The sequence below is a fragment of the Argiope bruennichi genome, chromosome 11 (assembly GCF_947563725.1).
Source record: "Argiope bruennichi chromosome 11, qqArgBrue1.1, whole genome shotgun sequence".
Taxonomy (NCBI): domain Eukaryota; kingdom Metazoa; phylum Arthropoda; class Arachnida; order Araneae; family Araneidae; genus Argiope; species Argiope bruennichi.
Genome location: NC_079161.1, coordinates 99114989 through 99140232, shown reverse-complemented (window position 1 = coordinate 99140232; position 25244 = coordinate 99114989). Strand labels below are relative to the sequence as shown.

The 25244-nt window shown below is 30.1% G+C and overlaps 2 protein-coding genes across 4 annotated transcripts in view; both read left to right on the top strand.

Annotated features, from left to right (window-relative positions):
• LOC129957151 (ATP-dependent RNA helicase DDX19A-like) overlaps positions 1 to 10538 on the top strand; it is a 64210-nt gene extending 53672 nt beyond the window's left edge. Inside the window, exons 2-4 of one of the 3 annotated variants that reach the window (XM_056069320.1) lie at positions 742 to 876; positions 3615 to 5240; positions 9002 to 10538. In XM_056069320.1, coding sequence (XP_055925295.1) covers positions 745 to 876; positions 3615 to 5240; positions 9002 to 9286 — 2043 coding nt within the window. In that variant the 5' untranslated portion in view covers positions 742 to 744 and the 3' untranslated portion in view covers positions 9287 to 10538. Of the gene's footprint in view, positions 1 to 741; positions 1176 to 3614; positions 5241 to 9001 lie in introns of those variants that run through there. The other 2 variants (XM_056069321.1, XM_056069322.1) reach the window with 2 other exon arrangements.
• A 6140-nt stretch (positions 10539 to 16678) lies between these two features.
• On the top strand, positions 16679 to 23666 carry LOC129957178 (uncharacterized). Its single transcript, XM_056069370.1, has 3 exons — positions 16679 to 17559; positions 18284 to 18344; positions 20506 to 23666. Exon 3 carries the CDS (start codon positions 20621 to 20623, stop codon positions 21782 to 21784), a length of 1164 nt encoding a protein of 387 aa, XP_055925345.1. The 5' UTR covers positions 16679 to 17559; positions 18284 to 18344; positions 20506 to 20620; the 3' UTR covers positions 21785 to 23666.
• Positions 23667 to 25244: the final 1578 nt, after the last annotated feature.

Genomic DNA, 25244 nt, shown 5'->3' with positions numbered 1-25244 from the left:
GAGCTGCGTACCGAATCCAAGTGTTTATTGTAGAAGCAGCATCGAGTTGTATGTGGAGTAGCCAGTCGTGTAGTGACAAGTAGGCAATTGGATACAGCTAAAGCAAGGAGACAGTATTGAATTGCAAACGTTTGGAGAGACCATAAAGTGTAGCTACGTAGATTCCCATCTCCTGATGAATTCTGTCTGACCGCTTTATGTTCTATGGTTGTTATTACTACCGATTACTTCTTGTGGGCTACTGTTTGTTGTAGTGTGCTGCTGTGTGTTTTCTGTATTCTTCTCAGCTGTATATTTGTTGTCTGCGTATTCGTTACTTCGTGTTTAATAAAACTGGTCGTTCGTTTCTGAAACCTGCTGATTGTTTTCACACCATGCACCCACTACAAGCGAACCCGGTGACTTTACGGGCTTATTGGAATTGAAGTTCCGTAACAATATCAAAGAAAATCACTCCGAGTTGCATATTTCCATCCTCCAAGGTTATATGTGTAATTTGGAAGCTGTAGGCCACATGGTCTTTAATGAGTCATAAAAATATTTTTAGAATTCTTTCTATATCTTTTGAAATGTTAGGATCACTAGCAGAGCATCCTAATTGTGATATTTTTTTTTATTTTCCGAACATACATAAATACAAAATCTTGCAAAATATCAAGTAACTTGTTAATGCTCCTTTATTATTTTCATTTTCTATTTATTTCATTTCTTCTTCTTCTTTTTTTTTTTTTTTTTCTTCAGAAAATGGCCGAGGATGACTGGGGCCTCTGGCCTGACCTTCAGGAAAAAAGGCTTGCTGCTTTAAACAATCTTAAACCAGATGGAGCAGCTCCAATATCCCCGCCGTGCACACATCATAGTATTCACCGCAACAAGGTCAAGAATCCAAACCAGTCTATATGTTAAAGTCAATGTGAACAATCGTTTATTATTAATGCTAACCGATTGTTCACATTGACCGTAACATATACATGAATCTATCCAGTGGAGATCGGTTCATGACATCATGGCACCCTTAAAAATGCAAATATATGTCTTTTAGGTTGTAACCTCTTTTATAATTCGCCTTGTAAACTACACAGATATTAAGCAGTATCCATCTTTGGTTTTCAATAATAGAAAGGAAATCACCTGATCAAATATTTGATGAAATAATGAAAGGGATTGGAATTTAGGTATAACAATATAACCTATTGTTGGAAATTAGACAATAAATCTATACTTATATAAAGCTCAATATGTGTGTGTGTTGTCGCTCTACAGCCAGACCGTTTGTCCTACAGCTACCAAAATTGGTACATATATACCTTGGAGGTTGGGAATGTGCACCTGGGGTTCCTTTTTTTGAATTTATAATTAGAATTTTAATTATTAATTAAAAACTAACTTTCCCGCCAAAAAAATCTTTTCATTTTCCCCACCGCCAAATGAGTAAGGCTTCAGTTTTTTTCCAACACTAATGAGGCTAGGGTTAACATTTTTTGGAGGATTATTTCAAACGATTCTGATTATTTTCTTAATGTTTGATGCATTTAAAATTAAACATTATTAATTAATCGATCTTTCAGATTTCTTCTGAAGTACTTTTGAATTAAAAAAAAGCAGAATAAAGGAAATTAAAAAATTCTAATCTGCATAGCGTTACCCCAACTGGTTTAGAAAAATTCACGCATTTGCGTTACCGTAACTGGCGTTGAAAATTCATGCATGCGCATTATTTTCTGATTGTTGACAACGGATTCAACGAATTTGGACTTGATTTAAATTATTTTTAGGTTAGTTGTGTGCTTTTGTAATTAAATTGTATTTATGTTAGTTATATATTTTTTGTATATGCTTATAGTTTTAAGTATATCGCTTTTTAAGTAGTTTATTTTACTGGCGCTTTCCTGCTTTCGACCGATTATTTTAAACGATTCTGTTTATTTTCTTAGTATTTGATGCATTTAAAATTAAACATTGTTAATTAATCGATCTGCTCATGATGAATATGAGAAAATTTAGTTGAAAAATTCTTGAGATATTACATAAATTAAGATATATATTCTTTAGTGTCCATAAAGTTTAAACGCTCAGTGACTCTGTTTTCAGTAATCACATTATAAAAAAATGCTTTGTGCCAGTAAAAAATATTATTATATTAATTGCAGATTCATCCTTTCCACTTTAATTGAAAGCATAAATTCTACGGGAGCTAACAGAAACTTAGAGAGATACATACGTATTACGTTATGACTGAAGGCCTTAATAATATTATGAGTGAATTATATGACTATCAAAATTTGAAGTTTTAAAATATTTTGATGAAGAAGTTATTAAAGTAGGAATTGCATAAAGTATTTAATTATTAAAATTTTAACGATTAAGATTGGGGAACTGGCTGATCGCCAAAGGCGGCTAGTAAATAATATAGCCAAAAATTTAGAAAAAAAATTGCAAGATTTTTAAATTACATAATTTAAAAGACATTTTTTTTAATGTTTCAATTGGTGTAAAAAATATTTTTTGTACATTAAAATTTTCGGGAATTATTGTGGGAAAATACCAAAAATCAATTTGATTCTTAATTGATTAAAATTCTAATTTAAATATAAAAAAATCCTCCTAGGTGCATATTCCCACCCTCCAAAGTACATATGTATAATTTGGTAACTGTAGATCAAATTATGTGGCTTGTATAGAACCAACGTAAACATGCAAGCACGCTTTTTGACACGCACACATTCAATTTCATTACTAGTGGAAATAACATAACCAATTTATATATAACACCAACTTATGAACAAAGATCATTGAATTACAAACACAAAATTTTAACATTCAAAGATAGAAACTTGCATATAAGTTCTACTAATAATGTAAATTCTTCTAAACACATTGACTTCTGGAAAACAAAGCCACTGAATTTATTTAATTTAATTGAAGCTAATGTGCCACTATTTTTAAAAAAATTCAACGTAACACTGTTTCCCATCTTATTTTGTTTACTTTTTGAACAATAGGTGCTCGCAAAGAAACAATTTTTCAAATATTCATTGGGTTTTAATTAAACATGCATCAAAAATTTTCCTAAATAAATTCCAAAAATATAATCACATGAAAATCATTTTTAAGTCACTTTAAAATTTAAAAAAAAAATACTTTTCAATGCTATTAACATATTTTTTGCTTTAGTTTAATATTAAAAAAAATTTACCATGTTCTGTCCTAATATTTTGCTTTATTTAAGTTACAATGTTTAGATGCATGCACATAGCAATAACATTAATTACTTTTTTATATGTTATAATTAGAATTTAAAAATTTTAATTAAAATTTTAAAAATAAATGCAATAAATCAACTTTACGCATTATCATGCTATAACATTTCAGACCAGAGAGATTCGAATCTCCTTTCAATTTTTTAAATGTACTTTTCATCAGTTTCTCAATTTTTAAAAATATTTAATACTATAATAAAGAATAACAAAATATTTATAGAATCGTCTCTTTAAATTTTTAAGATCACTGGAAATACATTATAATTGTAATATTATTCTTATTTTCGAAACATGAATAAATGCAAAATCTTGCAGAGTATCTTTTCTTAATGGTCAAATATTTTTATCTTTTAGAAAATGGTTGAGGATGACTGGGGCCTCTGGGCTGATCATCAGGAAAAAAGGCTTGCTTCTTTAAATAATCTGAAATCAGATGGAACAGATCCAATAACTCCACTAGTGCCTGCATCACAATATGCTCATCAAAAACCCAATCCAGCCTCTATATTATTGAAAAAGAAATCAATTAAAACACATCTAGGGCCTACATCACAACGTTCTTCTCAAGAGCTCAAGCCAGATTTTATATCATTGACGCAGACACCTACAAGAACATATCTAAGACCTCCATCACAATATACTCCTCAAGCACCCAATTCAGCCTTTATGTCATTAATCCAGAAACCTATTAGAACACATATAGGACCTTCATTGCAACGTGCTCCTCAAGAACCCAATTCAGACTCTATATCATTAATACAGAAACCTATTAGAACATGTATAGGACCTCCATCACAACGTACTCCTCAAGAACCCAATCCAGCCTCTATATCATTAATATCACAGAAACATATTAGAACACATCTAAGGTCTGCATCACAATATATTCCTCAAGAACCCAATTCAGACTCTATATCATTAATCCAAAAACCTATTAGAACACATATAGGACCTCCATCAAAACGTGCTCCTCAAAAACCCAATTCAATTTCCATGTCATTAATGCAGAAACTTATTAGAACACATCTAATAGACACATCTAATAGAATTGATCTTGAAATTCGAAAAATAGACACTAACTCGCCATTTTATTCTGTAAAATCATTTGAAGATTTTAATTTGCGCCCAGAGTTGTTGAAAGGAGTATATTCAATGGGTTTTAATGGTCCTTCTAGAATACAGGAAAGAGTATTATCTCTCCTAACAGCAGATCCCCCTCAGAATCTAATTGCTCAGTCGCAGAGTGGAACTGGCAAAACAATTGCTGCCATTATTGCTGCCCTACACCGGGTTGATTCAAATCTTCATTATCCTCACGTATTAATGTTGTCTCCGATATTTGAGTTTGCAGTGCGAACAGGAAAAGTTGCCAAGAAAATGGCACAATTTTGTCCTAATATTGAAGTTCGCTTTGCAATAAGAGGTGAAAACCTCGAAAGGGGCCATCGCATTACTGAACAGCTTTTAATCGGGACTCCTGGGAAAGTTTTCGACTGGGCAGTTCGTTACAGATTTTTTGACCTTAAAAGAATTCAGTTGTTCGTGTTGGATGTAGCTGATCTGATGATCACGACACAAGGACATGAAGATCAAAGCATTCGAATTCATAAACAGCTTTCTAAAGATTGCCAGAAAATGCTTTTTGCAACCGCTTTCTCTGATGAATTGATGAATTTTGCCAAACATATAGCTCCAGATCCGGTCATAATAAGGCTCAAAAAGGAAGAAGAAATTTTAAATAATATTAAACAATATTATACTGTATGCAAATCACCAGAAGTGAAATATGAGGCTTTAGATAGTTTGTGTGGCGCTCTCTGTTTCGTTCGAATAGTGATCTTCTGCAACATCAAAAGAACGGCAGCGTGGTTAGTGGGAAAGATGACGGAAGAAGGACATGATATGGCTTTACTTACTGGAGAATTAGCTGTGGAACAAAGGATGAATGCACTTAACCGTTTTAGAGAGGGTAAAGAAAAGGTAAATCTAATTAAAGTATATCTATGAGATTTTTTTTTACAAAATAAGCTCTTAATTAAGTAAAGAAAAGCTAAGTTTAAGTAAAGTATAGTTATGAGCTAAATTTTTACATAATAGGTTTTTTCTTATGTATACATGAAAAAATATGTAAAGAAAAAGTTAGTTTAACTAAATTAAGAGCCTATTTTTTTACTAAATAATTTTTTTTTTTTACTGAATAAGTTTTTACCTTGTTTGGTTACCACCAGCAAGGTGGTAGCTCAGCTCATTTTTTACAAAATGAGTTTTTACTTAAAAAGCAAACTTTTAATCCACAGTTTCTAAGTTTTTTTTATTCAAAACTATATTATTAATTATTAATTAATATTAATTTTATTTTATTAATTTAATTATTAAATTATTAATTTAGGATGTATAATAAATTAACTTATATATTGTATTATCTATGTGTTACATAGTCTCTGGCAAGTAGAAAATTTCACTTTTTATTGAATAGGCAGCAACTATTTATCTTATTAATAGTTGCATTATTCGGAATTATGAAGAACTGAATAATTTTAATAGATTTGTAATAATAAAATTACATAGTAACAAAATTATATTTAAAGAGAAGGCTATCTTGCTAAAAATATTTGTTTCAGAACATAAATACCACCAGGAGAATTATTTTAAATATATTTTTTCACTATAACTAATTGTGTCAGGGAATTATTAAGTAGCATTGTTGGCTCATTTTTACTTTCTCGTATTCACAAGATGGGGGAAATATAGTAATCGCCAAAGAATTCGAACTCGAAATGTTGATAAATCTAAACTTTTTAAACCTCCATAAGTTCGAAAAACACATGCTTGAAAAATATCCGTCCGTCTGTGACAAAGATAATTCAAAAACAGTTTGAGCTAGATGGATGAAATTTGATATACGGTCTTTATACCGCATTTGTATATTTCTATCAAATTTTGAGTAAAATCAGTTCAGACAAAGTCTGTCTGCCCAGCTCTTCCAATATAATTTAACACGATAACTACAAAACAAATAGTTTCAATAAAATTCGGGACGCAGAATTAACATTTATAAACTAGATATTTATAGAATTTTGAGACAAATCGAACAAGGGGTTGATTGTCTGTCGGTTTGTACTTTCAGAAACATGTAAAAGCGATAACGGAAACGGACTTATTTAAATACATCAAATTTGGTACGGGATTTTGTGATTACAAATGCAGATTTGGGTCAAATTTCTATTTCAATCGTTTGAGAAAAACGCGTCTAAAACAGAAATTTGATGCCGCATGCCAGGGATAAATCGCCAAATATCTCGCCAGAGATGACACGATAGATTCAGTAAAAATGCTAAATTTACGCTAGGCTTTAATATTTCGCAGCTATCGCAGGCCAATACTATGCAAGATGTTCTCGGTACAACATCTTTATTGTGAGGAAGTTTTAGGGTCCTGCTGGTTTTAGCTTGAAATTCCGTGCCCATGTTCATAAAATCATGCTTGTTGTCATCCAATACTTCATTATTTCTATACAGTAAAGCATCATTTATGTTTCTCAATTATGCATCATTTACATTATATGCATCACTTATATGCTCTAAAACTCGTTTCTTCACACTGAAAAATTCATTCGTTACTAATCGTTCGTTCTAACAAGATACTTATAGGATGCAAACAACTTATAGCTTCGATAACACATTATTTTTACTTTCTCGTTATACGAAGCACAGAGAAAGTACTGTAATCTTAAAAAAATTCAAACTCGTCATTTTGACACATTTCCACATTTTAGACCTCATTGAGTTCGAAAAATATATCTTTCTTGAATTATATCTGTCTGTATATGACAAAGATAACTCAAAATGCTTTGAGCTAGATAAATGAAATTTCATACACGGTCTTTTCATCCAATTCGCAGATTTCTGTCGAATGTTGAGCAAAAATCGTTCAGAAGAAGTCTGTCTTCCCAGCTGTCCAAATATGATACACGATCATTACAAAACCAAGAGTGCTAAATAGATAAAATTCGGTACACAGAATTAACATCGGTATTGTGGACACCTGTCAAATGTTCAGCCATATCCAACGTGGGGTGAACGTCTGTTTGTCGGTATTTACAGAAGCATGTAAACGCGATAGCTCAAAGACCTAATGATTCAAATATATCTAGTGTAGGATTTGGTGATTGCGAATGTAAAATTTTTGATTCAATCAGTTGGGAGTAACGCGTCTAAAAAGGCAAATTCGATTTTCGGATATTATCAACTGCATGCCAGGGTGAATCGTTAAAAGTCACACGAATAGATTCAGTAAAAAAATCTCGTCAAAGATCACACGACAAATGCTAAATTCATACCAATGGTTATTATTTCGCGTTACTATTGTGCGCCAGTGCCACGCAAGGCATTTTCTTGGACAACACTTTTATTAGAGAATATGAAGGAAGGTTTTGGGAGGAAGATTCGAATTTCCTGAGAGCAGCTAGCATATTGGAAGAGTATGTGAAATGTGATACCAATAACATGATTTTGTAATGATACAGAATTGATGAATGAATAGAAAACAAATTTTTCGCTCTAGTTAAAATGAGTATGAAGAAAAATGTGAAGAAGCTTGTAGATGTAATGGATTTCATTCAAAAACTTTAATTCATTTTCCTTGTCAAAACAATAGTAAAAAAAAGCATTTGATAAACTGAAGTGGATTCATAATACTCTATTTGATACTCACAGATGTGCTAGAGATTGTTTTTATTAAATGTCTGCATACATGCAGTAAGGGCGCGGGGGCCTTGTGGTAAGGTCTCGGTTTTGGAACTGGAGGGTATTCAGGTTCGAGACCCGTTTGCACCGAAGACCCGTCTTGTAAATGGGCCTGGTACATGCCAAATCCGTCGGGACTGAACGTCCTCCTGCTGGTGCGGTGTGGAAGTTTGGAGATGTGGGTACCCGCTCAGGTGTCGTCATCGTCATCTGACAGTGAAAAGAGCCCTAGTGTTGCTTTAAAAAAAGAGACGTTACTATAACTAAACTAAACTGCCTTCATGCACATAAATTACATAATAGAAAATGCGTAATACTGAGAATATGTATAATTGAAGAGTTATATATGTATGATTTTCCTCATTTTTATGATACATTTTTTAATTAAATTATTGTTTTCAATACTAGGTTAGTATTATAGCATTATATTTCGAAAATATTAAAAATATTACTTTTAAATAAATTTGTAATTGTAATATTAAATTTGTAATATTCAAAGCTATTTATTACATTTTTGGTGTCATTGTAATTATTCATTCTCTGGTTAATTATTTCTTAGATATCAATTTTTTTTTTTACTCGACTCCGTCAACGTTTGTAATGGAGAAAAATAACAGAGCTTGCAGCGCTTACTGCAAATGGGTTCAAACAAATTTTTGCTTTGAAACCACAGTTCACTTTGATCTGGTTCTCATAGTTACCTTTCGCATCAATAACCATAAGAACCATGGCCTAATTACTTCGTTAATGCAATGAATGTAAGAAATTTGCATTTTTCGTATTCTAAAATGTGGAGATTCGTCGATTTTGACGATTTTAATACTTCCTCTACATTCTCGTCTACAAGAAAGTAAGAAAGTATTAATTTTTGAAATCAGTACTTCAGAAAAGGGAACAAAATGTGAAAAATATAATTATTTTCTTTGAAATATTGCATTGATTTTTTTTCTCTCTTTTTGGCTTTTATGTTTATTCCTTTTGCTGTTTTCCTTGCAGATTTTGATAACAACCAATGCTTATGCTTCGGCAATCGATGTTGAACAAGTGGCCGTAGTCATAAACTATGATCTTCCTGTGCATTTTAAAGGAGATGCAGACTGTGAAGCTTACCTCCATCGTATTGGGAGAACTGGACGATTTGGAAAAACTGGACTCGTCATTAATTTAATTGATGGTGGTGAATCCATGGCCATTCTGGAGCAAATCGAGAGTCACTTTGGGAAGAAAATCAATGAAATAGACGACAATGAAGTTGATTCGATAGAAGCGATGGCCAAATGATAATTTGTTGAATTCGCCTGCTTTCATCTAAATCTACATCATTATACCAAGTTTACACTGGGCCAGTTATAAGATGGCCAGTAGGCAGCGCATGCGTAGACAGACAATGCTGTTCAGTCCATGGCAAGTGTATCCCGACAAGACGACAACAACATGCCGCTCACTGTATTGTATTTTTTCTTACTGAGTATGCATTTGTAGTATTTGACGGTTTTTTTTTTCTAATGGAAAAATTGATCACTTATCATAGATTATTTCCGACATTTTTGGTCTTTGTTCTTTCTGATGCGAGATTGTGCATGTGTGTGTGTTTTCAATTTGTTTGCCATTTTTCTCTATCGTTTTCCAAATGTAGGTATGTTGACATTTTTTTTTTATTTTACTATGTTTTTTTATATATTAAATATATTTATATTAATATATAAATATATTAATATAAATATATTTAATATATAAAATATATAAATTAAATATATTTATATTAATATATAAATATATTAATATATAAAATATATAAATTAAATATATTTATATATTTTATTAAAATATACTGGCTATTTTATAAATATCCATCATTTTAATACGATACGCAGTGAAAAAGAAAAATTCAGGGACGCCAAAACGGCAGTTTATAGCCAAACATGGAATGCCTGAATCTATCTTATGAAATGGTGGCAAATATAAATCTGTCCCTTTCACGCATGCGCTGGCTATTTTATAACTGGCCGAGTGAAAAACCGGCATTAAATAAAGTCTCATTTTCCCCATTTTTATTTTTCAATAATAGAGAAAAAAAAATATGTTTCTGATTAATAACTGTGTAATTTCAGGAGTTCCTTTTCTGCAGTTTTCTCAGTTTTTAACTTCATTTAAATTAAAGTTTTTTTTTCTCCAAATGATACGAAATGCGGTTTTATTATCTATATTAAAAAAATCAAACGATTATCCTGGGAATGTAATAAATAATTTTTTTTTTATAATTTGCTAAATTCACACACAGAAGTTCATGTGAAGTTTTTATTAATCTTGTAGGTATGAAGCCTGCCTGAAAACGGATTCCTCCCTTCTGTTCATTGATAGATATTTCTTTATGAAATAGACATTCTCATTTGCTTTTAAATGTAAATTAATTTTTAATGATGACAAAATAAGATTATTTATTCTAATAAATATCTCTATTTTTTGTTAATATCTTTATGTGTGTAATTTAATTTTGTGTTTGTCATACATATTATTTGAAATTTTGTATAAAATCGTGTGACTTCATTGCTTAAATTCCAAATGCACATTTTTGAACAATTTTTATTATACATGTTAAGAAAAGAAATTGCGAATATAATATTCAGATACAATGTTAGTTAATTAATTGTTTTTTGTGATATTTTAATGGGAATTTCAACATGGAAATATAATGGAAAATTTTAAAAATTAGTTATTTTATTTAAAAATATAGTGTACCTTTAAAATATATAGTATAATAGCATATTAAAATAATATAATATGGCAATATTTAAAATAGTATGGCATAATAGTATTGTTACGAATTTCCTGCGATGTGCTTAGAGTAAATTCAATAAGCAGAATCCTTTTAAAAAAAATTAAATAGAGCTATTTATTTAACGAAGACTGCGCATTCGATAGCTGAGTCACCAGCCTACAGCTTGCTTGCTGTCTAAGGCTCCAATACAACTCCTAATCTTTCGTGCTTGTTTTTATATGCTCTCTGCCGGAAGTGACGTCACTAACAGGAAGTTATGTCATATTAGAAAAATCCAGAACCTTGGAGAGAATTCAAGAAATCAGGATCCCTCTAGAAAATTCTCTCTGTCGCCAAGGTTTCCAACTTCCGTCGCCAAACTTGGCGAAATGTCGCCAAATTTGGCGACAAAAATTAGTTGCCTAATACATCGCCAATGAGCCAATATCTCGCCAATTTGGCGACTTGCTATTGAAATACAATGGGATACATATAACATTCATTATCATAAGACAAATTACACCAATTTACAGAATTCGTAACAGTATATAGAAATCGTATAGTATAGTTAGTATTTAAAATAGTGTAACATAATGGTATAATATCGTAGTATATAAAAATAACATAACGTAGTAGCAATTATCATCGATAGAAAATGTAAATCTCCTTTATTATTCACTTTTACATTAAAATATTCAAGATTATTTTAAGCAAGTTTGTCAGTATACAGGGTGATTATAATTAAAATTGTACTTTCAAAAACCTGTAAAAAAATTCACTGGTCAGAATGATCTAATATTTCATCTGAGTATACGAGAAGCAATGGGAATATGTTTTGAGGCAAAAAAAAAAAAAAAAAAAATAGAGTTGACTGATAGATAGCACCGTACTCTCCATAAGATTCTAAAAAACGATTACTTATGTATATGTTAAATTTTAAGATACTAAATAAAAAACGTGACATGCGCATCATACATTATCCTTTCCAAGTTGTAGTTTTACTATTAATGGATAGTGTATAATATTGTTGATACAGTACTCGGTATTCCACGGTGTTCACAATATTGTTCAGTATTTCCCAAATAGTATAAACTATTGTGATTGCGATAAAAAGGAAGGGAACACGTAGTTCCTATTATTCTGCAACTGAAAAGATAATCTTGACTCTATCATTGAAGGATCAGACTTTGCTTATGGAGTTTTTTTCCAAGAACAGTGACTACCCAAGTAGCACGCAAATAGTGAACAATATTGTATGACATGGATCAATATTCGCAATATTGTTTCATATTGTGGAATGTTGTTTAATATCATATAGTATGATATAATATTGTGCAACAGGCTGTGCTGAAGTTGTATAAAAGAAATTCCGGGGATAAAAGTTTTAAGAAGTAGTACAGGTACGACGGTTGCATTCGTTCCGAAGAAGAGTGTAAAAACCCTTTCTTGTGCGTGGGATTTCTCTTGTGTGAGCGATACAGACAGTGATCACTACAGATCACTGCAATAGTGTTAATGTGTGCATAGCATCATTTCTATGCAATATAGGGCTTCACTGCACATTGAAACACCGGTGAAGCAATTAGTGAATCTGCATTTTAGAAATGGCAGAATTGTCAGTCGAGATCTCACAACAGCATTCCGTCACGATCACTTCGCCTGAATCTGTGACTTCTGGCTGTGCTGTTACCAAAAGATATTGTTTACAAGGGATAACAAAAGATATTATGAACTGAGTTAGATGAATTGAAAATATGGATTACATAATATCACCAATGAAAAATTTCGATCTGCAGTGCAATATATTGCTTTGTGCTTTCAGCTCATAGGAGTAAACGATATACAGCATATTGAACATTTCTGAAGAAAATCGTCATCATCTTCGTGGCGTTAGCAGTTTTTACTTTTTTTATGGTTTTTGACCTAAATTAAAATTTTCATTTTTGATTTTTCTACGGTTTTTATCTATACGCAATTAAAACCCGACTTCATTTTTATTTTTTGTATAATTTTTGGCCTAATAACAATTAAATACTGTCTTTTTCTTGTCTGCTTTGTCGTGATGTATGGGCTTTGAATAATGAGTGCTACAACAGCATACAGCGTCTAAATAGCATTTTCTGACGAGTAAAGCGCCAACTATAGGTCAACGTTTGACTTTTTCTTTCTTAAAACAAATTTCCATTGCTTCTCATATTATCAGACTAGCAGCACCCGAACAGCGTTGCCCGTGGCATAACTTTTAAGAGGAAAAATTAGCTTTTGACTTAAGTCTAGCCTCCCCCCGATATGACATGGGAATGTCTTGCGAAATCAAAAAGATATTTAGAAATCATCAAAAATAACTATAAAACAATTTTTATAGCATATTCAGAAATATTTAGGGCAAATCTTTGATATATAGTCATTTGAGGTAGGCAATATATATATATATCTTATGAGGTAGACAATTTTTCGGTAGCACTTTGTTTGGGGTTACATGGCCGCCATTTTTTTATATTACTGTATGCTACTGTATTTCGAACTTTCCTGTTCATTTCCCTTGTTTTTTCCTGCTGCACATACTCCTTCTACTTACTTTCATTATTTTCGATTAAGGGTTTTTGCATACATTTCATTTTACTGCATTTATTGACTTTTTTTTTCTATATTTCCGTTAATTTGCTACAGCGTTCCTCGGAACCTTTAGATTGGAAACAGTATTGCTGCCTTTCGGGCCACATTCAGCCATTTCGCTAAAATTTGGTGATAAAAGGTAAAGGTGAATTTTAGTGTGCCCCTTGCTGTGCCAACAATGCCACATCACCAATAAAGATGGCGGACAAAATAAACAAATACTTCCACGGAACAGTTACGGTTACTATTTCCCGCCATATAATTAGGACTTTTAAGGCATCTGTAGAAGGCACCGGGCAGAAAATATATATATATATATATATATATATATATATATATATATATCCTTCATCCATTCTGCAGGTTCGAAATACTGTCTTCCATCCCATTTACCTAACACCCATTCTTGCTCAATTGTAGACATAACAAATTATGAAGGTAATGAACCGTTAGAATACCAAAAGAATCGGGAGAACTGCGAAGAATTCCATTGCATCTGTCTTTTAAAGTGAGAATGCAGACGATTTTTTAAAGTGCATACGGGCAATTAAAAATTGCAAAAGAATTAATATTTTCTGTTCGTATTCACATTTAAAAAAAAAAGAAAGGAGAAAATAACTTTTAATTATAAGCTTAACTTTCTTTATTTAATAAACTTTTAATTACAATAAAGAATAAAATTAAAATCTTTAATCGATATTTCTTTAATTTAACATTTTTCATAATATAGTTGTAGTTCATATACAACTCAACCATTGCAAAAAGTAGTAAACAAAACAGCATCAGGGTTGCTAGAAGAGCATTCCGATGAGTTACCATATTGGCGACAAACTCGGGGGCACACTATTCTTCACTTTATCCTGATAAAGTATTTTTTGGAAGAAAATGACTGTATATAAATGCTGTTTCATATTTAGACTGTTAAAATGGTTTCAATTTCCCCTTGTAAACAACACATGCCTTTTGATTCATCTTTCCATTTTAAAACTGGGCTAAGCTTTGAAATAGAGTCATTTTGCGCCTTGCGAGGTTGGCAATTTTTCGTTGTCATTTTGCTACCGATACCCTATTTCTGCAGTTCCCGCCACATTCGGCCATTTCACTAAGATTTGATGATAAATCATTTTTGGCGAAAATGACTGTATATCAAAGTTGTTCCCTAAGCTGAACAATATGGACAGACTATAGACATTGTTTCTATTGAAACAGAGGCATCATTTCTTTAATCCACTCATGGTTCGAAATTCAGAGCGGTATACTTCTTTTCGGACGAATCAGGAACGATTGTTCTTTCACTTCTCCTGTGTCTGAAATTTAAATGTCTTTCTCTGTCAGCAGACTGGCGAGATTCATTCTGTCTCCGTAATTCAATTGCAGTTGCTATTTAAAGAGAGACGGTTACTTCGTTCAGCAGAAGATTCCCCTTTGAAGAAAGTGTGGACATTCTTTCTATGATATTCGCTAACTTAACGTTTTTTTCTTCTACATTTTCATTATCGCTCAACAAACGAAGAGTTTTGGCATTTAATGTGCTCCGGCTAAGGTTGAATTTCCTTCAGTACAACCGGAGTTTAACCCCCTGCTTGGCGAAATTTTCAGAAATCGCCAGCTCGTCAGCAACGGTTTTGCGCAATGTTTTGCGAAATGTTGAAAAGCGAGGGAGCAGAGGTCCAATCATAGTGCATAATAAAGGCAAAAGATAATAGGTTTGCTAGTCTGGAGGTTGCCAATTTTGGCGCGTTATCACGACTTGGCGAAGAAGATGGCTAAACTCCGATTCATTTTCCTTCTTTTGGGGATAATGAACTTTGAATCGCTGTTTAAAATCAGACGTAAACAAAGAAATGTATTGCATATGAATACCACAGCTCTTGCTATTTGCACATGCGAAGTTTGAGATTTCCTCACGCAAGGATAAGAGCAAAACACAGATACTGCTGCTTTACGCATGTGCGAATCGTAGTAGGAAAATAATTAAAATCGCAATCATAAAATCCCTTTTTTTATTTTGATATGTCTTTACTATACTAAAACCTGCTCCAATAAATGCCTTACAAAATGGTACAAATATCTTCAAAATTAAATTAATTAGGGTTTTCCCTTATTGCAACAGTAATTGTTGATAACTGAATTTCATGCCATCGCAGTAACAAAACTATAACTGTTGATTCTTCATTTTTGTTGTTAACTAACTGATCACTATGAACAAAACAAAATTCTAAATAGATGAAATGCTGAGTGAGGAGTTTTGCAAATTGCTTGGATTGTAGAAAAACGTGCCTTCATATTTTCGTGATAGAAATAAGATTATACATATCTTAATTATTGTTGCATCACATAGAGACAAATAGTAAATGATTAACTGTTGTAACAGCCTATATTTGTTTAAACATAATATGAGTTATAAAAAATAATTTTTGAATTTTTTCTTCAAATTGTAAGATTAAATACATCAAAAGTGCTGTTTATATATTGAATTTTTATTGAAAAAATTAGCTAAATTTTAATAATTTTTTTTCAAATTTATTTATGATTCATAATTATATGTTCAATAAATAAAAGTGTTCTTGAATGTAAATTCCTTAAACTGCCACATTTATAATTGAAAGCCATATTTACAGTTGTAATTTATTATTTATCAACTCTAAATATGCGGTAAAATAATGGTTGATTTCAATGTAGTACAAGTTATAAATTTTTAAAAATTAAAACTGCAAAGTTTTTTTTTTTGTAATATACTAGACATTGTTTTAAATCAATACATAGGATTGACTGCTTTCTTAAAAAATAATTTCAGAAATAATATATTGCAGAAGTAAAATACTTTTTTTACCCCTCCCCTTCCCCCAAGATGCTGTAGTTTCTTTACTGCCATCTTTGAAATTCACTTAAAAAAAGATCCACTCTTTAAAATGCCCCTTGTGGTTTAAAGGAAAACAATATTTTGGAATTTTTTTCTGTCATTTTAAATATCATGTTTTTTTAATACAAAATGTTATTTTGACTAAACAAATTTTTTATAATTTAAAAATCAAAATTTACTGCTTTTTTCTGTTAATCTATTCACCAAATTATAAAATCATTTTATTTCTAATTAAAAGCAAAATTTATTCAGTACAACAAAAGTATCATACTTGATGTATAGCATTGTTCTTCGAATTTTAAAAGTTATCTGAACAGTGTAGTTATTTACTTTTATACCAAATCCATCTCAATTTTTATCGATTTTCATAATCATACACATACTACTTTTGGCACATTAGTTTTATACATGCTTTTAATACATGATCAAATTATTCTATTATATTCTATCAATATAATAGAATAATTTAATAGTGATTTCAATATCGTAATATTAGTAAAAACCTCAAATTCGACTTGAGATGCTTCAAAACTGCAAAAGTATTGCATGCAATTAAATAAATGTAGTAATAAAATGATTGGTATTAAAAGTATCAGCATCAAGAATGATGTTTACGATGAATTTCAAAGAGACAAAAAATGCATTCTAATATCCATAATAAACTAAACATATTTTGAAATCCCAAATAAATCCTTCAAGAACTTTCAAAGCCGTATAGAAATTAATAGTTCGAATAAAATACCAGATCAATAAAAAGGTTTCTTATATTTTAACGATAGCAGAAAAAGAATATTATACAACAATGCTTAAAGAACATAATGAGAGTAAATTATTTTACAAAGAAAGCGATCGTATATATTTTAGAAAATGATAAAGAATAAAATAAAAATTAATAAATTTAACCTTTAAAATTAACAAAAAATAATAAATAAATAAAAATCACACAAATTAAATTTTTCGTAAAAAAATTCTTTGTATGAAACGCCGTATCAACCATCTTTTTAAATATCGATTTAGCGGCCGGAGTATCATGAACAGTTAACATGCTTTGTCGTTATGGGCTTACTGCGAAATGCGTAAAAAGAAGTTGTATGAAAGTGAATTAACTTTACTTGAACATTCGAATGACTTTTCATCAAAATTCGCATTATTTCGTCAGTTTATTTGGCATCAGTGAATTAGTTTTATTATTGTGTAATTTCCGTTTTGAATCTGTTAAGTGTTTGTAAATTTCGATTATTATTAACCCGGCAAAAGCTAAGAACTTCGATTCTGGAGCATACGCCAGAGAACACACCTTCATTCTTTCCTTCCTTGGTAAGTGTTTAGGCAAGATTTAATTTGAATTTAATATGTGTGTACTCAAACTTTTGTGTTTTAGAATTAATTGATTTATTCTCATTATGGGGATTATAAGCATTTCAACTTATTTGTAAGATTTCGTTTAAGCTACAGTTTTTTTTTTTTTTCCTTTTGATTGTAAGAAGCAATTCATTATTAATGAAATGAGACTATTTTATTTGATTTTGAATAATGCATATTGTTAACGAAATGTTAAGTCGTATTGTTTCGAAGAACATTACATTCTTAATTTGACTGAAATTTAATCGAAACATTGTTTTACTTCATTGTTGTATAGCACGAATCTTTTTTAAATGCTTTATATTATTTATGAAATTTTAATGCTAAGTGAATGAAAAATGTGATGAATGCTTTAGTGAAAAAAAGTGTCAATTAAAAAAAAAGTTCAAAGGCCATATGTTCAAAGGTTAAAATCAGAAATGTAAAATTTTTGTAATCTATTTTTTTCATATAGTTGCACGTACTTTTAACATATGAGATCATTTTAAGATTTAAAAAAAATTACTAATTTCAAAATATTGCATATCTGTTGATAAATAAAACCTGCATCTGTTATTTTCATAATATGTTCTTGCTTGAAAAAAAGGATTGCAAGACAGATATAGCATATAACTAATTCATTATAAATTTGAATATTTCTATTAAAGATTGAGGAAAATATTTACAAATCTTTTTTTAGGAAACTAAGTGCATAGAAACTTCTGTAGAAATATCTTCGATCTTGGAAAGGCCATTTTGCTGTGAGTACTTCATTGTATTTATTTTCTTCTTATAAATATCCAGTATTAAATGGCCTATGGCATTGTTATGATATCCTCATGATATTGTCCTTCATTCAGAACATCAAACAACCTTATGGCGATACAATACAATATCTTGTGCTAATAGCATACAGTGTTGTATAAAATCTTTTTAATATTTTAGGTGGTCAGTGAATGTTGTCTACAACCAAAACAAAAATATTTGTTATCATATTCTATTTCATGTGAAGTTATAAGCTGAGCACTTTTTTTTTCATAAACTTCTCTAATAAGAATATGAGTTAAGAAAAAAAATTTAGCTATTTAAATATTTGCTATATATCCAAAAAAAGATTATTTAATTTATTATTTAAATTTTAAAGATGATTTATATTACAGTAAAAGTGATCCCTACTAATTGTTCTGTAGGTAGAAATTTAAAAAAATGATTAATATGATCTAAAATTATAAGCATAATAATATATTTGGGTTATTGTAAAATTGCATTAAAATTTGACATATACCCAAAAATGATCCTACTTAAAAATGGACTTGTATGATGAAGTTTCATTGCATATTGATTTAAGATCTAATTTTTCTGATTCTTATTGGTTGGTATTATGGAGTAATTCCTCAAATGACATAATAAGAGTACCATATGTATTGGACATTGCCTCAATTCTATTGATTACTCGACAGACATTTTTAAAAAAAAAAAAATCTTTTGTAAAATATGTTTTTTAAAATTTTAATTAAATAATCAAAGAAAATTTCATTTTTACATTTTTTTAATTGCATTATTTTTTAATTTTGGTAATTTTCTGTAGTAATTCTTTTGATAATTTAATTTATAAAAGCATTTTTTTTTTATCTGTAATCAATATGGTAATCGGTTGAAATCTTTATTTATTATACCGATTTTATTTTTTATATTTCCTGAGTCTTGTAAGATTTTATATCTATAAATTAAATTAGCCTTATATTTATCATTGTATTTGGTATACTAGTGTATTAACTATTTGACATTAGTTAACTTTAAAATTAACCACATTCTATTGGTGAACATTAATTATGAAACAGTCTATTTAAATATAGACTTTGGTGATTAATTATTGGTAATATACATGCATCTTTTATCTCAATAAAAGAATTTTTTTTAGAATTTAACATAATAAAACTAATGAAGCAAATTATAAAATTAGAATAATTTTTTTCCTAAAATTAAACTGAAAAAATGAATTAGTAAACTGATGTCAATTAACCCTTTAAAGGGCCATTTTTTTCTAGTCATATTATGTTAAAATATTTTTAGGCTTGAAATTAGAATAAGAAAAAGGATTCATTTAGTTTATTAGATAAATTTAATTTGATTAATTAATTTGGTTAGTTAATAATTAAGTAACAAATCAAGACGTGTCATTTTGTCTGAGATAAAGAACTGAAGCATCTAAGTTTCTGACTTACAAAAAAAAAAAAAAAATGTCAGAACTTATGCCAACCTACATAATTTCATACAAAGATTAATAAATTTGGTTGGAAGCATGCTTCCCATGGCCCTAGAAAGGGTTAAATCATTGTTTTTGGATGCAAACTAATTTTTTTTTTCTAAGGCTGAATCACAGATTTTGATGACATAGTTCTAAATGTTCTCTAAAATATATTATTTCCTTCTTTTTACTTTAATATTTAGAAAATATTATTTCATTAGAATCCCCCCTCCCCCCCCAAAAAAAAGTCTAAAAAATACTTTTTAGGCCATTTAAATTGACTTTTTTTTTTTTAACAGATAGTAGTTAAAAAAATATCCTAAAGTGTTACAAATTAATTAAAATTGCCTAAAGTCTAAATTAAATATGCAACACTAAGTGAAAATCTGCTTTGATAAAAGTGTCTGTATTATATGAAAATTCATGGAAATCTTTTCAAATCAATTCTGTAGTTATAAATTAGCAATCTTCTTTTTTTTTACTTCACTTTAATTAAATCTTGAAAAATAACATTAGTTGTTTTATATTTTTTGAAATTATGAAATAATGCTGGGTATTATTTATGACTCATTTTATATTGAAGTAATTTAGTTTATGACATCTATTTAATTAGCTTACTGAAATATTTTAAATTATTCTTATAATTATTTTCTGCATTTTGTGGTTTGTTTCAGATTCTTGAATCATCAGAACCAAACGAAGACAACTTTGGAATGTGTTCCAATTCCTAATTTATTTATCCTTTTTCCTTGTGCCACTTCAAATTTCAAGGACTTAACTTGCAAGCAAATGGAAATGAATAACCTTTTCATGCCTTCCCTTCAACACTTGACCCTTGCAAAGATTGCTGTGATGCTATGTAATAACCATGACATTAAAGCAATATTAGAAAAGAACAGAAGATGTGATTCTTACAAATCGGATTGTGCACCATCCGTTGCTTTAGATGGTAATTATTTGTCAATGTTAGATAGATCAAGGTATCCCAAATATACATTAAATTATCCATCACCTCATCGTGATGTTAGTGCAGCTGTATTGCAGCAAATCAGAAACAAAGTGTGCAGTATGATCTCTCCATTGAATTTAGCGCCATCTTTTGAAAAGAAAATATTAAATTTTATCTCGCATATTATCCTAGAGATTGAAAAATGGGAAGAAGACCATTCTGAAATATTACCTGAAAATTTTGATGCACAAGTTTACTTTTGCTGGAAATCTGTGGGCACTATACATAGAGAGAGTACAGCAGAGAATCTGTTTAATCACAGAAAATTAAATGTCGCAGCCCGTTTCTCCTTGGCTTGTTGGTACTGTATGCAAAGCCATTTATCTTCTCTTTGGGACAATATTTATGATTCATACAAAGCCCATCTGATTTCAAAGTGCCATAGTGGATCTTTGCTTAATTATTGGACAACTCATTTAGATGGCCTTCATTTCAAAAGGTCTGTCTTTCCTGATGCCTTATATATAACTAATTTATCAGCTTTGCATTATTTTTACAATAAATGTGATAGTAAAGATAAGAAAAAAGCTTTTTTGAATGATGTTCTTTCTAAACAGTGGAAGAATCTAGATTTAGTACAGTTTTGTGTCGGAGAATTATGCCAAAATGGTTATGAACAATTGTCAAGTTTCCAGTGCCGTAATATTCTTAGATGCTTTTTGAACTGGCCTCTGCAAAGTTTATTTTTGGATATGTCAGAACATCTACTAATTAATGTAGACCAATTTGGGATTCATGATTTGCTAAATGACATTCTCAAATTTATAATTAAACATCACTTTGAAGATATTGATTATCTGAACCTTTTAAAAGAATTCTGGAATCGAGTTCCTTCTTATCACAAGGACTCTTTAATGAATTCTCCTGAATTTCAACCCATAAAGATTGCACTGCAACAAACATCTGCAAAATCATTAACTCCAGAATGGTTTAAACAACACTGAAAAAAATAGATTGGAAATTTTTTGATTTAGTTTAACTGCAAATCAACGATTGTAGTGTTTAGCAAAGTCTGTAAGATTCCTGAAAATAACCAAATGAGATTAATTCCTTATAAATAGTTTGCTGCATAGAGTTCTCAGAATCATAATTATGCGTCAGTATGAATGTTTTGATTATTTGTTTATTTTGAAATGGCTGTGGGTGCAAATTCTTTCTTGTATTATTATAGAAACACGTGAATGAACATTCTTGTTTTGTTATATATTAATGTTTTGAAAGAACTCTTTGTAAAATCATTATTTCAGAATCATTTTATTGATAAAGAAAGAAGTGATGAGATATTCTACAATTGCTGCCTACATTTTCCAAGAAAGATAGTAAAATCTGTTGTGATATTTCTACTGACTAATTTAAAAGAAATTAAATTAACTGATCTCTCTGGACATTTATTTTGATTTTGATTGTGCATTATTCATTCTAATATGTTTTTGTCTTGAATCAGCTATTTTTTTATTCTTAGCTTTGTTGCCACCATTTTCAAAAAGTTTTAGGAATTAAATACTAAAATACTTTTGATTATCAATTAATTGATAATTTCACTATACATTTTGATTTAATTTGATTTGAAAACTTACAACTTAGTCACTTAGAATTTTAATGTTAAATTCCAATTCCAAAATATTGAAATAGGGACTCATAAATAATGTTATGTTTAGTGCAAACCTTTGAGTGTGTTCTTATTTTTGATTGGAGTTACTCGGTTATATATTTGTTTGCATTTCTTGATGTCTCTTTTAATAATAAAGGAAACATCAATGAATGCATGAAAAAAATTAATGTGTAGTGAAAGTTATCTAAGTTATTTGAATTTTTCATTACTATGTTTGAACAAATTATTGAAAGGTAAGTATTACTTAAATATATTTTATTTATGTTAATATGTTTAAAATGTCATTTTTGGAAAAAATGAATGCGAAATTTATGTAACTAAGTTCAATAGAATTTATATTTCTTTAAAATTATCTTGTGTAATTACCATTTATGCTGTAGTTTTTATAAATGTTTCTTTCTACATTTGTGTAACTTTTATATCACTGATATGCAGTATATACTCTGGCGATGAGCTGATTTGCAAGAACATTGGTTCAATTTTCTTTCAGTTAATGTTCATAACCCTCAAGAAAATATTTTTTGAACATCAAATTGTGACGTGGCTTTAAAGACATTATTTTAATAGTTTTATATTTGTGCTACTTTGTGTGTGTATGAATATCATGGCAAGTGTCCCAATATAATGGCAAGCACTCTTAAAATAACGTTAGTCAGTAGACGAACTATTCCATTTGTATTCTAGCTTTAGAAGTACTGCAATTGTAATTTCACTTTCTTATTTAAACTACTCATGTGTTAAACAGAATCCTCCTTCCATTGCTCAAAAGAGAAAGGAACGATTTTGTGATTTAAATGTTGAGTGGAATAAGTTTGCTTTTTTGTGCAATAAGGAAATATATAGTTGACATTTACTAAAAAAAATATTTTAGACGAAAAAACAAAAATTTGTAAGACATTAAATTGGTATTATCATTTTTATTATTGGCCACATTGGTACGAATAAATCAAAACTTTCCTTCCATTTTATCGTCAGCATCTACTGGATGCAAATTTTTCGAATCTATTTGATTCAATACAGTCGCCCAAGAGGCTGATATCTAGTATGATACGTTAATAAAGTTACTCCAATTGGCATATCATTGAAGAATATGCCGTTTTTGTTTTTGTTTTTTTGTTTATATATAAGATGATTATTGTAATTGAATGTTATTTTTTTGTGTACAAGCTGATGTGCATCTTTGTTAAGTATGTTTTTCCTTTCCTATGTTCTGGTTACCGCAATTTAATAAATATTAAGTTATCCTGTAATTGTCATTGTGTGGATTTCTTTCTTGTTAGTTTGAATTTATTAATTTAAGCTAATTTTATTTCAAGACGCATTTGGCGACCATCTTGTTCGCCCAGATTATTGATTTTTTTTTTAAAGTTGTTAAATGATGAATATGGAATGCATTAAAAAACATTTCATCTTGTCAATTGATACAACTGAAAAACAGGAATTCAATTGAATCAGTTTTCTGCAAATTAAAAAGCGTGCATATTACGAAATAAAAGCGGAGTGAAATTCTTACTACAAAGATAATGATTGATAAAAATACCCGATTGAATATTTTGATGAACGACTTTGAATTCCTTTATAACATTTATAAACATTGTGGATAAAATTATTATAAAACTATCATTAATAACTATTATTAATAAAACTATGTCCTATTATTAAACACTTGTACTATTATCTCTTGTTCTGTTCAATTCTGTGTTTGAACTGAGTCTCGAATATTTTTGAGTACCTACCTAGTAAATGATGCTATCTGCCTACGTTGATAGGTAAATCCATGCCAAAATTTTTGTTTTTTATTATGAAAACCAGAAAATTTTTCGTGGACTCCCACTTACCAACTAGTGGACCCTCTTTTCTTCTCGCGTCTACGTGGACCCCCGTGTGATCTCCTTTGGACCCCTGGGGGTCCACCTGGACCACTTTGGGAACCTATGATGTAGACTACCTCGGTATATAATCATTAACTGCTAATCTTGCCCTGACTTTTAAGTGGACGTCCGTGAGACGGGAGCGATATGGTGCTTTAATTATATTCATGGTTGAAAATGAATATTCACATAGGTAAGTAGAACCAAAGAACGATATTAAATGATGTCCAAAAGTTATTCTTACGTTCTGAACTACGTGCTTTTAAAATGATGCCATTTTGAAGGAGATAAACTTTGTTTTCCCCAAGAGATAAAGCGAATATAATGTTCCATAAATATGTTTCTTTAAGTACGCGCGTCTTTGGTCTTAGAAAGGTGGTCACCCCAAAATGTCTTGGTGGTCCACCGGTCGTAATGCCCACCACTGAACTACAGTTTGGTTGTAAAGCATTTCATTCTTTCTTCTAAGTTTCTGGGGTTGGGAAGATTTCAGTTTTTTTCATTCAAAAGAATAGACAACCCAGCAAATGATTGAAAATTTACATCTAAATCTACTTTTCTGCAGGTAAAACGGTATGCTAAATTTCATCCATGCAGCTCATTCCCTTTTGCAAGGGAGCAGACTTCCCATCGTCGTAATTAGGGATTGCAATACCGGACCAAAATTTCAATACCGGTATTCGGTATTTTTTAAATCTTAATACCGGGATACCGGTTTTAATACCGGTATTAGAAATTTTGGAAAAAGAAAGAAAACACGTGTTTCTTTTTTTTATTTGCCAGTTTTGTTAGAGAATGTAAATATCACAAAAAATAATTTGTAACTTATAAATTATAACAGTATATAATCACAAAAAAGTACAGGAACATCTTATTTATTTAAATCACAAAAAAAAGTGTAAATATCACTATTCAGTTTGT

Excerpts from the sequence above, each read along its gene's own strand:
- LOC129957178 (XM_056069370.1), top strand. The coding sequence starts at position 20,621 with ATGGAAATGAATAACCTTTTCATGCCTTCCCTTCAACACTTGACCCTT.